At 41.0% G+C, this 17,379-nt stretch overlaps 1 protein-coding gene across 1 annotated transcript; it reads right to left on the bottom strand.

The window, feature by feature from the left end:
* Window positions 1-2,632: 2,632 nt before the first annotated feature.
* LOC124014146 (phospholipid scramblase 2-like) lies at window positions 2,633-17,091 on the bottom strand. Its single transcript, XM_046328888.1, has 8 exons — window positions 16,938-17,091; window positions 11,604-11,685; window positions 9,437-9,795; window positions 9,246-9,288; window positions 8,905-9,125; window positions 6,366-6,527; window positions 5,993-6,154; window positions 2,633-5,836 (listed from the first exon to the last, which is right to left on the bottom strand). The coding sequence occupies exons 2-8, from the start codon at window positions 11,614-11,616 to the stop codon at window positions 5,777-5,779; spliced, it is 1,020 nt and encodes a 339-aa protein (XP_046184844.1). The 5' UTR covers window positions 11,617-11,685; window positions 16,938-17,091; the 3' UTR covers window positions 2,633-5,776.
* Between the last annotated feature and the right edge of the window lie 288 nt (window positions 17,092-17,379).

Raw genomic sequence — 17,379 nt, forward strand, 5'->3', positions numbered from 1 at the left:
ACCTGGTGACCAGGATCTCTTTAAAATGAAGCACGACTCTGTGTAAATTGAGATTGACAATCACAATAAACAAATTGATCATGCTTTGAAACCACAAGACAATTTCCCATTGAGCCGAAATATGCAGCATTTAACCGTGAACGCAGGAACATAAATAAAATAACTTTTTCTCGGCCTAAAATATAGACAACTGCACATGTATCAACTGTTGTATTTAATATTAGAACTTGGGGTGTCACGTTCACAAAGATTAATGCCTACACAAAGTGTTTGAACCCAGGTCTGTTTGGGATCGGGGCATCTGTCTTGTATTCCTATTGTCATTTATTTGTTAATGGGGTGAGTATGAAGTTGGCTCTATGCCAGGGTTAGGCAACCCTGGTCCTGGAGTGCTGCAGCAGTTCATGTTTTTGTTTTAACTGACATGGAAGACCAGGTGTGTTGAATTTAGGCAATCACTGAACTGATCAATTAGCTCAGCGTGGTGCCTACTGTACATGTAATTATGACAATCCTGCTGTACCTGCAGCACTCCAGGAACAAGGTTTCCTACCCTGCTTTGTATACAATTTGGGTAAAGTTTTTTTGTATTAGGTCAAACAATTATTCTTTGTGGTAAATAGAGCAGTTTGGGATCTTTCGTTCAGTGTGACCTGTAGTTTTACACTAGTGCTGAGATTCAATATGTCAAGTTCTAGGCATTGCAGCTTTTATGGTGGATTGAGATGCAGCCCATACAACAAAAACATCTCTAGCTTTAAAGGCAATTGCCAACTGAGCCAACATATGCAGTGTTTACCGGTAATCGGATTATCCTTTCAAAACCGCAATGTCTATAACCTGCGATTGGATTGAATCCCGGCCTAGGTTTTGTGAGTGCCACTGAGGGTGGGGTGGAGAGCAGTGTTTATGAAGCCCTGTTTAAATAAATGACATGTGTTACTAATTGGAAAAATGTATACTTCCTTACAGGCTTTTCTTCTCTCTTTCACCAGTCTCCACCCAACATTTTTTAAAGTCATGGGTCCAATTCCATTATTCCCCTAGTCTCCTTCCCTAGCTCCTACCCTTTCCTTAAAAAAAGGTTATGGGTTTAAACCTTGCCGTTGCTTTATTCTACTTTGCTATCTAATTATTTTTGATGTTTTTGCACAATTTTACATCTAAGGTGTTTGGTGCAGTATTTCGGAAGTAAAATATGCAACGTGCTGTCTTAAAGTCGGAGCTGCTGGGCAGGTCTGTCTCACTGTCTATGCTATTGGATAGAGAGCAATAACCACAGCTGTTCACCCCGTGTTAGTGGGCAAATGAACATCATCAAATCAAATTCCAACCCATTTACCTGTTGTGATGCACAGATGTTCCAAACTCAGTTTTAGACGAGACTGACTTTATGACCAAAATAATTATATTTACACTTTGTAGTCAATTTTGGCACTAGAATAACCTGATTCATATGGATGCTGTTTTCAAAGGTATTCTTTGCTTCTTAAAGGCAGTCACTCTTTAAAGTAATCCATTTAGTTCTATGTGTCACTTTTAAAGCTACAGATGTGCAACTTGTATGAAGAAGGCATTGGCTGGCTCATGGCGTGTCTCCCTGCCTTTCAACCAAGAGGTTTTGGGTTCAAACCTCACCTTTCGCTTTAGTCAATGTTTCTGCAACTGTTGATGTCTCACATGAAAATGAGTACAATTTATGTGGAGGCAGTAGCTCTGGGGTTTGGTCCCTCCCTTGTAACCTAAAAAGGTTATTGGTTCAATCTTATCTCTTCTGCAACTGTTGATGTCAAACATAGACATGTCAAGTCAAAAATGTTAAGAAGGAGTCTGTAGCTCCCTGCCTTCCATCCAAGAGGTTATGAGTTTGATCCTTGTCCTTTATAGACTACTGCAATTGTCAAATTTACAAAGAAAAGTGTAAGATGTGTGAAGGAGTCTGTTGGCTCTGGTGTAAGGATCTCGACCCATAAGCATGGGGTTGTAGGTTTGAACCCGGCACTGGAGCAAGGTTATGTGGACAACATGGACTCCTGGTCAGTGAGCCATGGCTACAAAGATGGCTGAAGGGTGCAACAAGTAGGGGGGGGTTAAATTCTGGGGTTTCCCCTGTGCAATTCCAAAACAGTAATGAGCAGTGGTTATTGGGGAACCCCCATTAGTCTTCCAACCCCCGCAAAGTCAACACAACCACACTCAAGTGCCAAGCCTGGGATCTAACCCACATCAGGATTCAGAGGCAAGCTCCTTATACCTGTGCCACTTATTCCTTCACACATTTCTTCCTGGTCAGAAGCAGAACACACAACTTCCTTGATGAAAGGTCAAACACCGGAGCCAGGCTTTTGTTGACAAATACTGTCTAAGACTTGTCAACAATGCTGAGATGGCATTCAAGGTTTAATGCTGTAGATGTCAACTCTGGAAACTACCTCTAAATGTCAAGTGAGCTCCTACTCGGTTGGGATTGAATCCCACCCCAACTTTGAAATTAACTGAGGTTGGACAAATATTGCATGTCCTTTCCTCCTGTTCTCAAAAAAACAACATGAGAACCAGAGGCTTCAAGGAGAGCAAAATATTTCCTGCTCATGGTTCCAGAAGGTGAGGACAGGAAGAAAAAAAAACAAGGAAAGGCTGAGGTGTAGGTTTAATTAGTTGCAGTATACTGTAAATCCTCCGGGTGGAGATTGCTTGCATAAAAGTAACCTATCTCCCAATCACATTAGTTTCTGCCTCAGAACAAGATTGGTTTTCTTTTTAAAAAAACATAACATTTGGAAAAGTTTCCCAGGAAAATGTTCAGAAACAAAAATGGTACAAAACATCTCCACTTGCCCCAAAGAATTTAAATGTTTGACATATTTGCCTAATGCACTATCCACAAACAATGCAGCCTCTAGACATCCGGGTTGCCTCCCACGATTTTCAAATGTTCACCTCAACACGTCTGTACGTAAAACGCCAATTTGACAGAACTACATCACTTCATATTTCACTTGAATAAAATGCTAAATAATAGCTAGCAAGATGGAGGTCACAGAGGTTATTTTTAGTGATTGCATTTTACAATCATTTTACGTAGAAAATGCACTAGAAACACATCTATTGGCTATTTCCTTGATAGGGGTCATGCTTACACACAAACAGAACATTAAGCTATCGCATACAGAGCACATTAATGGCAATAATACAATCTCACATTTTATAAAGTATAGCCTATATTAAATTGAAACACAGCAATATGACACTATTTCAATGCTTCCTGATAGTGACTTTGGAGAAGTCATCGACAGATACTTTGTCTGTCCAAAATGGATCCCTACTAGTGAAGATAGTTGGGGTGTGAAAAGGCACTTTTGTGAACCACAGCCACACCCCATTGAGGGACACGATATCCATTTAGACCATAGAGACTGATAGAGGACTCTTCTTTGTATCTGTCCCATTCTGGCATTTGTGATATGGCATCTGTGAGCGCATGAGCATCTCCATTAAAGAGCTACTGAACACATCGATTAGCACGTTTTTTTCTCTGTTGCTCATTAGAAAAATGTGATTTCAGTCTTGGAGGTGTGTTTCCTGACCAAAAGTAGTCAGTATTTCACAAGTAAAATATGCGACGTGTCGTCTTTAAGTCAGAGCTGCTGGACAGGTCTATCTCACGGTCTATGCTTATTGGATACAGAGCAATCAATGAAGCTGTTCACCCAATGTTAGTGGGCAAATGGACATCATCAAATCCCAACATTAATTTACCCGTTGTTCCAAACTCAGTTTTAGACGAGACTGACTTTATGACCAAAATAATCCTATTTACACTTTGTAGTCAATTTTGGCACTAGAATAACTTACTCATATGGATGCTGTTTTCAAAGGTATTCCTTGCTTCTTAAAAGGCAGTCACTCTTTAAAGCAGTCAAATTTCTTTGTCTACTCCTATGAGTTGGTAAACAAACTGAAAGGGTACTACAACCTGGAATGTGTTTAAACAGGTATAAAGCAAATATTTGCAATTTACTGTTACCTGCAGCTGTGGAATGTTTTCTCACGAGTATAATTAACTGGCTGATCCCTCCTGATGACCCAGATGGAATTATGTGATCCTTCCTTAACCCATAGGAAATCCCACCCCGTTAACTACTTCAACTGGTGAAAGTCAATGGCACAACCCATGCTAAAACAGGCTTTGGGGCACAAGAGTCCTCTATCCATCTCTATGGTAACTTGAGACACAACAATAAGTGAAATAAAAGGTTAAAGACTTAACGCTTTGTTCCAATGCTTTGTTCCAAGGACTACGGCTCTTCGCAACATTTGCACCACAGTTCCACTGATCTATACTCCTCACAATCACATGGTAATGTGCCAATGTCCGTACAACTTATAATGAATTAATGTATTGGCCATGAATTCTAAGTAGTATGCAAGTGGACATTGAAACAGACATTCAAATCTGTTAACCATTCAGGATCTATGCCGGATGAGTACAGTATACTTCCCAACACAATTGGTAAGGCATCATCTCACTAATATAATAGCATGGTTACACAGGAGAGTAAAGTGTTTCACTGACTCTTATTTTCCAGGCTGTCAAGAGGCTAACCGCCTGACCTCAATGTTCAGTAATGTTCTCTCCCACCCACTATTTCCTTCTAACTACCCAAATCTCTTTTTCCGGTTTCCTCCCCTCTCACCACGCCCTCTTCCTTTCAGTTTCTACTGGCACAAATTTCATCTCTAGAGACGAAAAAGGAGTGACAGTCTCCATAGAAACAGAAAAGACCATGCACACTGCAAACAATGCACAAATTCAGGGAGACAAGCCAAGAGAAAAGAGGCAGGGAAAGAGTAGCCTCGTTGACCCCTACTGCATGTGCTATAGCCAACTCTTCTGTGTGGCATGACAACATAGTTACACATACTGTATGAGACAAGGTTAGAGAAAGAGCAATTTAGAATACATGAACATATCTGCAACCATCTCATTTTCCTACACATTTAGCACAAGCATTCCTAGTCAAAATGAGCCTTCTCCCACTACTGGTAGTGTCCCAGTCTTCACCATAGCGCATAAGTATACTTTGTATGGTTATGTGCATGATCGTCTTACAAAATATGATACAGGAGCTAATAACACCATAGCTGGTATAGTTACTATAGTATTGTACATGCAAATTCTACAATCTGTTTAGAAGTACTAGACTAAACCATGAAATTACCTAGATCACTACAGTAATACATTTGATGGCCGGTTCAAGTTTAGAAAGATGGACATGTATTAACATATACATTTGGTTTATGAATGACATGTATGCTAAATATATCAATGCAAAACAGAAATCGCAAAATGTAGAGTCTAATATTTCTACTTAAACATTATGGTATTTGTGGTTGCCGTGGTTATCACCAAAAAAATCTGGAATGTAGATTTAAGCATGTCAATTTAGGTTGATATAAAACAGGTACTTTTCCATCTATACTGAAACCCACACATACAGATAACAAAAAAAAAAACTTCCTGATTCTTATATTTGGACGGAGAGAAACAGTCCAGAAAGGCAATTTTGGCGCAAAGGACAGCTCATCGTCAGATAAGGTCTCATGCGGTTTCACACAAAGAGTTCTGGAACTGGCATGGAATGGCAGATCCTCTAAGCTTTGGAATAAGGAAGGAGTTTCATCCGGAATCTGAAAAAAAAGTGGGTTCCGAACAGGAACTGAAAAACAGAGTGCATTGAATCAAGCGCTCGGTCTTTCCCTCCTTTTTCCTTTTTCACGAGAAGACTGTGTTGCGCTGGTTCATGTCGCCAACCTTCTCGAAGAACATGAAATCCTATGAAGCGAAATAGAGGAAAGAAAACGTCAAAGAAATTTCCTCCAACAACTGCACATCTTATTAGCTCAGTGATAGGCCTTACTCATCATGTTCTGTGATTAGAAAAATCTCCATTTGAATCAAATATATCTTTATTTAAACAGGTGGACTCACAATGAGGAAGCAGGCGCCCATGAGCACGGCCTTCATCTTGACATCCATGTCCAGGGGGAACTGGATGCCAAAGTTGTCTGTGTCAGTAAAGACCTCCTTTAGCAGGCCACTCCACTGCTTACTGATGCGGCCGATGGGCTTGCCTCCATCTTTCCCCGTCAGCTAAAGGATTAGATGGGTGTAGACTTTAATACAATACTAAGTTTTCCACCTTGCCCGATAAGCAACAATCTTTTCTGGTCTACAAGAAATGTCAAGGTGGATTTATAGTTGGTGGGGGAAAAAAAATTGTCAAACCGATGGAAGCTTAATTCCCAAGTGCCTCCATTGGATGACATGAAGTGGTTTAACCCCCGGGTTTATGACCCCTCACCTCAAAGTTGACATCCCCGCAGCAGTTGCAGGCGAAGCAGGGTCCCTCCAGCTTCATCACGGTCTCCTTGTTGGCACCCTTGATGGAGAACTTGGGCACACAGGGGTTCCAGTCCTGTGACACATAGCCTATGGTAGTGCCAGGCGGGGCTTGGACCTCGAGCTGAGGGACACACGCATCGAAAACTAAAGATATTTGAACGTGCTTAAAAATACTTTATTTAAAAATATTACAATTTTTTTTTTAAACAAAAATCAGGCTTCGGTCCTTACATTGTGGCTTGAAATAGCAGGTGCTTTGGTTACTGCAAAGCTTGCGTCGACATGAAATATGGCACTGATTTGAGAAGTGCATTGGTGTATTCTATTGGCTTAGCAACCATTGCAAAGACAAAGGTACCATGCTTCACATGGTAACAGGCTATGTCTCCATAGATGCTGAATTAAAGTGTGAAATTGCAGTCAGAAGGGACATTGACATCTCATGGGAATGTACTGTAGTTAGCGTGCCAGCAATGGGATTCAACAGAGAGCTTAAAAGATGAAGTGATGGCACCAGATCAAGACAGTCAGAGGGTTTGGACTGACAACGGACCATTCAGTGTCATTCATGAGTCTTTACAAAGCACAGGGACTGGGGAGACGTTAGGACAATCCAAAATGGCTTCTATATATATATATATATATATATATATATATATATATATATATATATAGTGAGGGAAAAAAGTATTTGATCCCCTGCTGATTTTGTACGTTTGCCCACTGACAAAGAAATGATCAGTCTATAATTTTAATGGTAGGTTTATTTGAACAGTGAGAGATAGAATAACAAAAAAAAAAGCATGTCAAAAAGTCAATCACCACCTTCCGGAGACACCTGAAACCCCACCTCTTTAAGGAATACCTAGGATAGGTTAAGTAATCCCTCTCACCCCACCCCCCCTAAGTTTTAGATGCACTATTGTTAAGTGACTGTCCCACTGGATGTCATAAGGTGAATGCACCAATTTGTAAGTCGCTCTGGATAAGAGCGTCTGCTAAATGACTTAAATGTAAATGTAAATGTAAAAATGTTATAAATTGATTTGGATTTTAATGAGGGAAATAAGTATTTGACCCCGGCTCAATCAGAAAGATTTCTGGCTCCCAGGTGTCTTTTATACGGGTAACGAGCTGAGATTAGGAACACACTCTTAAAGGGAGTGCTCCTAATCTCAGTTTGTTACCTGTATAAAAGACACCTGTCCACTGAAGCAATCAATCAGATTCCAAACTCTCCACCATGGCCAAAACCAAAGAGCTCTCCAAGGATAGCAGGGACAAGATTGTAGACCTACACAAGGCTGGAATGGGCTACAAGACCATCACCAAGCAGCTTGGGGAGAAGGTGATAACCGTTGGTGAGATTATTCGCAAATGGAAGAAACACAAAAGAACTGTCAATCTCCCTCAGCCTGGGGCTCCATGCAAGATCTCATCTCGTGGAGTTGCAATGATCATGAGAACGGTGAGGAATCAGCCCAGAACTACACAGGAGGATCTTGCCAATGATCAAGGCAGCTGGGACCATAGTCACCAAGAAAACAATTGGTAACACGATACCCCGTGAAGGACTGAAATCCTGCAGCGCCCGCGGCTCAAGAAAGCACATATACATGCCAGTCTGAAGTTTGCCAATGAACATCTGAATGATTCAGAGGACAACTGGGGAAAGTGTTGTGGTCAAATGAGACAAATGGAGCTCTTTGGCATCAACTCAACTCGCCGTGTTGAGGAGGAGGAATGCTGCCTATGACCAAGAACACCATCAAACATGGAGGTGGAAACATTATGCTTTGGGGGTGTTTTTCTGCTAAGGGAACAGGACATCTTCACCGTATCAAAGGGACGATGGGCAGGGCCATGTACCGTCAAATCTTGGGTGAGAACCTTCCCTCAGCCAGGACATTGATAATGGGTATTCCAGCATGACAATGACCCAACACACAGCCAAGGCATAAAAGGAGTGGCTCAAGAAGAAGCACATTAAGGTCCTGGAGTGGCCTAGCTAGTCTCCAGACCTTAATCCCGTAAATCTGTGGAGGGAGCTGAAGGTTCGAGTTGCCAAACGTCAGCCTCGAAACCTTAATGACTTGGAGAATATCTGCAAAGAGGAGTGGGACAAAATCCCTCCTGAGATGTGTGCAAACCTGGTGGCCAACTACAAGAAAAGTCTGACCTCTGAATGCCAACAAGGGTTTTGCCACCAAGTACTAAGTCATGTTTTGCAGAGGGGTCAAATACTTATTTCCCTAATTAAAATGCAAATCAATTTATAACATTTTTGACATGCGTTTTTCTGGATTCTTGTTGTTATTCTGTCTCACATTGTTCAAATAAACCTACCATTAAAATTATAGACTGATTATTTCTTTGTCAGTGGGCAAACGTACACAATCAGCACTTTTTCCCCTATATAATCTCTCCCCCTCATGGTTGGGGTCCTGTTTATATAGTCAAAGTAATGAAATGTGTCAGTGGTCAGCACGCCAACATACCTCCTGCAGGCAGCAGGGGCACCAGCAAGAGGCACAGCGGAAGGGTCGTATGAGGCGGATGACCTCACGGTCCATGTTGTCCTTGATCTTCATGTCGAAGCTGCGCAGGGCACCGCAGCAGTTGCGCGTGCAGCAGTCGTTCTTCTCTTTGGCCTTGTAGATCTTCTGACCCAGGCTGTTCTTGATCTCGTACTGGTTGTTGGTCTCAAAGCCGATGAATGCTGAGGAGAGGAAAACAGAGAGAGAAGAGGGGGATGGTGAAAGAGGCAAGTTTAAAATGACCACAGTTTATCACCTTTCATCCTGATCTCTCTATACTAAGAGAAGACAAGCAAGCTCACCTTCTAGCAACTCCACTTTTTGGTGTATAAGGATCTGGTCAATCTGAAACATGGAAAACAGAGAGCGATAGATATGGAAAGAAAAGAGAATGGAAGAAAACAAACCCCAGCATGTACACTGTGACAACAGATGTTGGTGAAATCAGTGGATTTGACAACCTGTTATGTCACTCCTCCCCAGCCTAACCTACCTGTGTTAGGTATTCCAGACCAGGTGGAACGCCGACTGGCACAACTCCTGCAGGGGCTGGGGATATGGCTGCATGAGGCCCTGAGTTAGGAGCACCGTATTCGGGCCCGGGACCACCATAGCCTGGGCTAGGACCCATCTGAGGTGCACCATATTCAGGCATGGGCATAGGACCTGGGCCCTGGCCTACTGGTCCAGGCTGGTACATAACTGGGTGGCCTGGCTGGGGTTGTTGGTGGTTGTAGCCCATATGGAAACCAACTGGTGGTGGAGCTTGGTTAGGGTCACCATACCCCACCTGAGGAACAGGGTAAGGGGCCATGGAGTAACTTCCAGGACCTTGGTTAGGGGATGGGTAACCTATAGGAGGAAATACAAATATTTTCATGTTGACAATATATTCATATAAATAAAAAGCTAAGCATGGTTATAGACGCAAGTATGTGGGGTGTGAGAACTGGTGGCTCATGAAGTGTATTGGAGATTGGAGATTCTACATAAAATAAATTACTATTTTGCTTAACACCACACCCGTTTCAATGGAAACTGCAAGGAACAAAAGTATTGTATCCAGCAAACTCAGTCGCCACATGATTATCCCAATAATCGTCACACACAGTTCACATCAACATAGTCAGCCTTTTATACGCCAAGCTCTGGTTTCAAATTCTTATCTCGAATACTTTGAAATAACATTATACAAATCCTGGGGGGGGGGGGGGGTGTTGCACTATGGTGCAACAGGAAAATTAGGGATTTGTTGCCAAGAATCAGCAGTAGGCCTGCTCTCCTCCTGCTCAGAATTTAATTCCAGTAAAAGCATCTCTAGCACTGCTTACTATTCTCATCAGGTATGGCTGGACTGCTATACAGACAAGACATTCAGTATGGCTACAGGAAAATAACACATTCAAATCTGTCTGACTGCAATGGTGGGAAGTAAACTGTAATCATAAATATAACCCATGCAAAAAGAGTGTTAAAAACACCATCAAAAACAGTCCTGTCGGAGCAAGCTTTCAGCCACCATGTCGGTCAGATAAAACCGATTTCTGGTTTGTAAAGTTAAGAAAAACAGTTGCGTGTTAAGGTGTATAACTAATGTACTAAAGTAGTTTGTTTATAATATCTAGAAGACATGTTTGACAGTTACGAGAACACTTCCAGCCCATCAGGGTTTCATAAATACACACCACGTCTGTGTTGACACCTCAGTGAACCAAAAAGCAGGTGTCTATGGGTTGGTGTGAACCGCTGCCCACACCCACCCAGACACACAGTGGAAGGTGGTGTATTTGTTTTTATATTCCTCTCTCAACACAACTTTTGTATTACCTCAAGATTCATGTACACTATACTGTCATTAGAGCATTAGGAGATGTAAAAATCTAATTCAAATCTGACTGGGCATGTTTAAAGCAGACAAGCGCATTTCCTTATTTACGATCAAACTCACACATAAGTTAACCTCAGTTCCCAGGCCAAAAATGTATGTCTGTTAGCAGGCCAATACCCTGACCCTGGTTAAACAAATTATTGAGGGACGGTCAGGGTAGAGTCAAACAAAGGCTCCTAACATGAGTCCCTAATGTATTTTGCTAGTCATTTGACTGGTAAATGGAAGAACGCAGCCAGTCAGACAGTCATGGAGTGTCTTGTTTCCTGGCTGCAACCTGGTAGGAGAAGCCCTCTTAAAAAGTAGTGCCTGTGACAAATATCTCCCTTTATAGGAAGACATCATTTGGGGGTTGTATGAATCACAGTGCAGGTGTCATTTTACATTGAATTGGCCTTTTTTAATGCGATGTGAGCAGAGCAACCCACTGAATAGTATACCAATCACTACCTCCAAGGAAGGAAAACAGACAAAGTTAACTAGCTTTTTAAAAAGTGTGACCCATTTCAAACATCCTCGCTATTTGAACACTTTTGGGGAGGATAAGGTTTCAGTGGAGGGCTCGAGGAATGTGGAGTAGGTGAAGTTATCCATTTATTCAGGAGACAACCAAACAAAAGTCACACTCACGAACGAGTTAGTGGTGGCGAACAGAATCACATTAACAATATGAACACATGCAAAATGATATGCAAAGACGCAATTTATGAGGACATCGCAACAACCCAGTATAATATCTAAAGCAACAGAGACTTAGAGAAGAAAACATTACCTGGGGCTGACATGATGACTTAGTTACTGGACGCAATGGGGAAAGCAGGCAGACTTCCTCTGTTGTCCGCTACCGGGGTTCGCTATGAGACAAAGAGAAAAGGGGGGGGGGGTGAATGACAGTAAACATGTCCACCGTTCTAGACAATCTATTAACAAGGCCGCTATTAAAAAAAAGGGAACTTTCTCCTCTAATATTCTCAAACATTAAATCCTAAACATACACAAGTGAATTTGCCACTCTATGTTCAAAAAGCATGTGGTTGGGCAACATGGTTGATGATACACAGTGTACACACACACTAAGTCTTTGAGGCTTCAAGGTGTATAGGGGATATCAGCAGAGGCTGGTGGGAGGAGCAATAAGAGGACGGACTCATTGTAATGGCTGGAATGGTATCAAACATGGAAACCACATTTGACTATGTTCCATTTATTCCATTCCAGCCATTGGAATGAGCCCGTCCTCTTATTGCTCCTCCCATCAAGCCTCCACTGGAGGATAGGTGTGATGAGTCAGAGATCAACCATTTTCTACTGTGCATTTTCGATCGGGTTCAAGTCTGGGCCACTCAAGGACACAAAGCTTTGTCCCGAAGCCACTCCTGCGTTCTCTTGGCTGTGTGCTTAGGGTCGTTGTCCTGTTTGAAGGTGAACTGTCTGGAACAGGTTTTCATTAAGGATCTGTACTCCACTCATCTTTCCCCTCGATCCTGACTAAACTCCCAGTCACAGCCACTGAAAAAACATCCCCACAGCATGATGCTGCCATCACCATGATTCACCGTAGGTATGGTGCCAGGTTTCCTCATGATGTGACACTTGGCATTCAGGCCAGAGTTCAATCTTGATTACATCAGACCAGAGAATCTTGTTTCTCAGGTCAGTGTCCTTTAGGTGCTATTTGGCAAACTCCAAGCGGGCTGTCAAGTATATTTTACCGAGGAGTGGCTCCCGTGGGCAACTATCATAAAGGCTTGATTGGTGGAGTGCTGCAGAGATTGATGTCCTTCTGGAAGATTCTCAAATCTCCCCAGAGAAACTCTAGAGCTGTGGCAGAGTGCCCATCGGGTTCTTGGTCACCTCCCTGACAAAGGCCCTTCTCCCCCGATTGCTCAGTTCAGCCAGCTGTAGGAAGAGAGTCTTGGTGGTTCCAAACTTCTTCCATTTAAGAATGGAGGCCACTGTTCTTGGGTAGCCTTCCCCAAATCTGTGCCTCGACCTAATCCGGTCTCAGAGCTCTACGGACAATTCCGTCGACCTCATGGCTTGATTTTTGCTCTGACATGCACTCTCAACTGTGGGACCTTATATAGACAGGTGTGTGCTTTTCCAAAACATGTCCAATCAATTGAATTTACCACAGGTGGACTCCAATCAAGTTGTAGAAACTTCAAGGATGATCAATGGAAACAGGACGCACCGGAGCTCAATTGAGTCTCATAGCAAAGGGTCTGAATACTGTTTTCACTTTCTCATTATGGGGTATTGTTTGTAGATTGAGGGGAAAAAATGTAATTTAATCAATTTTAGAGTAAGGCTGTGTAAAATGTGAAAAACGCAAAGGGGTCTGGATACTTTCTGAATGCAAAAGCGTGGTAGATTTGGAAAGGCGACATCTGGGAGATGAGGAAATGATCAAAAGATGGGATATACAATTCAGAACACACAAGCTCAAGCACACACTAACATTTACTTTTTATTTTGAAAGTCATCTTTCATTGACAAGCTATAAGTGAATTATTGATGACTAGCGCTGGAAACGCATCAGATGGCTTCCACAACATGTGAACAATATCAGAAAAAAACGGGATTGATAGACCTAACAACTAGAAATGGGCAGATGTTTTAGTAAGTGGTGTCAGGTGAGGTCACGGGATATTTCCAAGTCTCCCAAAACCTCTCCAAAGTGACATATGTCTGTAAATTAGCTATTACATATTTGCAATCCCTGGTTTAAATAATGCAAAAACAAAGTGTTGGAGAAAAAAGTAAAAGTGCAATATGTGCCATGTAATAAAGCTAATGCTTAAGTTCCTTGCTCAGAACATAACATATGAAAGCTGGTGGTTCCTTTTAACATGAGTCTTCAATATTCCCAGGTAAGAAGTTTTAGGTTGTAGTTATAGGACTATTTCTCTCTATACAATTTGTATTTCATATACCTTTGACTATTGGATGTTCTAATAGGTACTTTAGTATTGCCAGCCTAATCTCGGGAGTTGATAGTGATGTTTGAATGAATGCTTACGAGCCTGCTGCTGCCTACCACGGCTCAGTCAGACTGCTCTATCAAATCATAAGACTTAATTATAATAACACAGACATACGAGCCTTAGGTCATTAATATGGTCAAATCCGGAAACATTCATTTCAAAAACAAAATATGAATTATTTCAGTGAAATACGGAACCATATTTTATCTAACGGGTGGCATCCATAAGTCTAAATATTGCACAACCTTCAATGTTATGTCATAATTCTGGCAAATTAGTTCGCAACAAGCCAGGCGGCCCAAACTGCTGCATATACCCTGGCTCTACTTGCACAGAACTCAAGAGAAGTGACACAATTTCCCTAGTTAAAAGAAATTCATGTTAGCAGGCAATATTAACTAAATATGCAGGTTTAAAAATATATACTTGTGCATTGACTTTAAGAAAGGCATTGATGTTTATGGTTAGGTACACATTGGTGCAACGACAGTGCTTTTTTCGCAAATGCGCTTGTTAAATCACCTGTTTGGCGAAGTAGGCTGTGATTCAATGATAAATGTACAGGCACCGCATGAATTATATGCAACGCAGGACAAGCTAGAGACACTAGTAAGATCATCAACCATGTGTTAGTGATTGTTAAAATGGATTGTTTTTTTATAAGATACATTTAATGCTAGCTAGCACCTTAACGTGGCTCCTTGCTGCACTCGCACAACAGGTAGACAACCTGCCACACAGTCTCCTCGTGGAGTGCAGTGTAATCGGTGTCCAAAAATGCCGATTACTGATTGTTATGAAAACTTTAAAATGGCCCAACTTTAAATGGCCCTAATTAAAATCGGTCACCCTCTATTACATAGGTATTCCTCTTGTCCAGATGGGCAGACAGGTGATATAGAGCGTAGGCAGGCAACATATTTTTGATGCACAAAGACAATCTATGCTGCCATTAAGTCATGCATCAGATATCATTGGCAATAGGCTAGATTTGTTCATATGTAACTCCCCCGTGTAGCTATAGCGCAAAGACCGACCAGATCTAAGCTTACCTTGTAAAATGTTAGCTGAAAACGTTGTGTAAAATAAACATTTTGACTCCGGGGACTGATTATCAATAATGGTCAGTCACAGGCAGACAAATAAGATATACTCATGATCGGTGGAGTCCCGGCTTTCAGTGTATATCAACATATTCCGTGTTTATTTTGTTTGTGCGTCACAACGGTAAACAGAATGTAGGTAGCAGCAATCTTGAAATGAAGTTATCGGCTTGGCTAGGGGCGGCAGCGTAGCCTAGTGGTTAGAGCGTTGGACTAGTAACCGGAAGGTTGCGAGTTCAAACCCCCGAGCTGACATTCTGCCCCCCGAGCTGTCGTTCTGCCCCTGAACAGGCAGTTAACCCACTGTTCCCAGGCTGTCATTGAAAATAAAATTCTTAACTGACTTGCCTGGTTAAATAAAGGTAAAATTAAATTAAATTAAATTGGCCTGGCCTTATAAAAAGTTGTAGTAAGTCATACCAAAGATTTGAAGGCACAAATCAATAGCCAACCATGCTTTTGCAGATGGGGGCTACCGTTCTCAGCCCAGACTGAATTGAATGAACACAAATAATTTTTAAAAATATGGGAACTTGACATTTAAGAGGTTTAAATTACCACGTTTGCTGTGCTAAACTATATAGATACGAATATTGGCCTATTGGAAACTACAACTCGCTACTACTAGATTGCACAGTTCCGGCTTGGTCTGAGGTGTGTTCAGTTCACTAGAACGTTTGCTACGTTGCGGAAAAGTTTGTACTGACCGACACGTTTCCCCAAAACGGTTCTTGAACAGACTTGAGGTATATTTGCTCCCGTTCGGTGGAAGTGGCAAGGTGTGGATTGAAGCAATTCCATGCTGACAATATTCCCCCAGGGGCCTGTATCTCTTTTAAATTCCTCTGTGGTTGATGCAAGTAGCATAGATTTACATTAAAATAGATTCATTGGCAATATTAACATCAAAGAAATGTAATAATAAAACAGATTAGGAATATTGTTTGTGATAATCTTGCTGAGGGAATTGTATTTTGGTCAAATATCTTGGTGATATACAAAAGGGGGTAAAGCATGGAAAATTGCTAACAAATAGTGTATCAGTAACAAAGCAAAGGAAGTTTAATTTAATGTTACATATAATTTATCATGTGAAACATGTTTTGGAAAGATTCAAGGTGAATAACTGATTTATGTGGAATGGAGGAGGAGACCATTTTGCCTTTATTTATAGTAGAATGTTTTGGATTGACATTCAGAATTTTGTTACAAAAAAAGAGGACCGGTTGTACTACAATGGTTTTGATATGATTTATTTCAGAAATTGACATAGCATATTTAATTCAACTGCTAATAATACTAGGTAAATGTCATATTCACAAATGCAAATGATCTAATTCAAAACCTAACTTGTAACTTTATAAATGAGTAAACAATGGCACCACTAACTAAAAAGAAAAACAAAGGCAATTAAAACTTGTATTAGTAATGAATATGATTTGTTTGTTTAGGATTCCTGGCAATGTAAATAGTTTGTATGCATGTGACTATACCTCTTTTGCTTTTAGATATTAGTTTATATATTTTTATAAACTATTTTAAAGAGCGTTCCCCAATCCCTCCCCGTTTTTCAACTGGTTATTCAGTACAGCATCGTTTCCTTGAACATTCCACAATGTAAAAACGTACTGAATCCACCCCTGATTTTTCGCTAGACAAACTGCGCAATGTGCGTATTGAGCTCACAGAAAACAAGTATTAATGGGATTCAAGTAGTTGAACAGACGTTGGTCAATAAGTTGTTTTTAAAACTGAAATATTAACCGACATTTTGATAAATCGCTCAGCACTACTTTCGATGGAACTTTGTGCTATTGTTGATTGTTAGTATTGCTAATATGAACACTGTACAATGGGCTATATTTTCCATTGTTCAATACCTCCAGAAACACTGAAGAAAAGGTTGTAGCCTAATGTTTTCAATCATGTTGAACACCAAACAAATTTTCTAACCTTTGTGGTCCGTTGTCTTTACATTGGTGAAAGTAAGGGAGGGAGATGGCAGGAATGTCTTACCTTTCAGATGACCAAAAAGGCGATGTTTGGTGGTTCTTGGCCCGAAAAACTGAGGACAATTGGAATAGTAGGAAAATTCCTACTTGCTTGCCAGTCTTGTTTGCTATCAGCTACATTCGTCTTCTTTTCGATACCCCGCCCCTTTAGGTGCTGCCACAAGACCCATAATTGAAAGGAGGCAACGTTTTGTGGTATTTCTTTCTGCAACGTTCGAGAACATTTTCGTACTAAACTTTTGTATTATTACTATTATTGCAATTCCATATTTTTTTAATGAAAAAATGCAAATATTTAATTAAAATGTATACATCCTTCTTTAAAAAATGTAACAAAACATCATAAACAGATAAACACATTACAGGATTTTTACGTTCAAATAATTTTGAAAAGCTTAAGAGTATCAATTGATTTCAATACCTTCTTATTCTTAGAGTATTCAATG

The sequence above is a fragment of the Oncorhynchus gorbuscha genome, linkage group LG25 (genome assembly GCF_021184085.1).
Source record: "Oncorhynchus gorbuscha isolate QuinsamMale2020 ecotype Even-year linkage group LG25, OgorEven_v1.0, whole genome shotgun sequence".
Lineage (NCBI taxonomy): Eukaryota > Metazoa > Chordata > Actinopteri > Salmoniformes > Salmonidae > Oncorhynchus > Oncorhynchus gorbuscha.

Excerpts from the sequence above, each read along its gene's own strand:
- LOC124014146 (XM_046328888.1), bottom strand. Across the intron at positions 6,528-8,904 it reads GCCCCTGCTGCCTGCAGGAG|CTCGAGGTCCAAGCCCCGCC; the intron begins GTATGTTGGCGT and ends TGTGTCCCTCAG. Across the intron at positions 5,837-5,992 it reads TGGGCGCCTGCTTCCTCATT|GATTTCATGTTCTTCGAGAA; the intron begins GTGAGTCCACCT and ends TTCGCTTCATAG.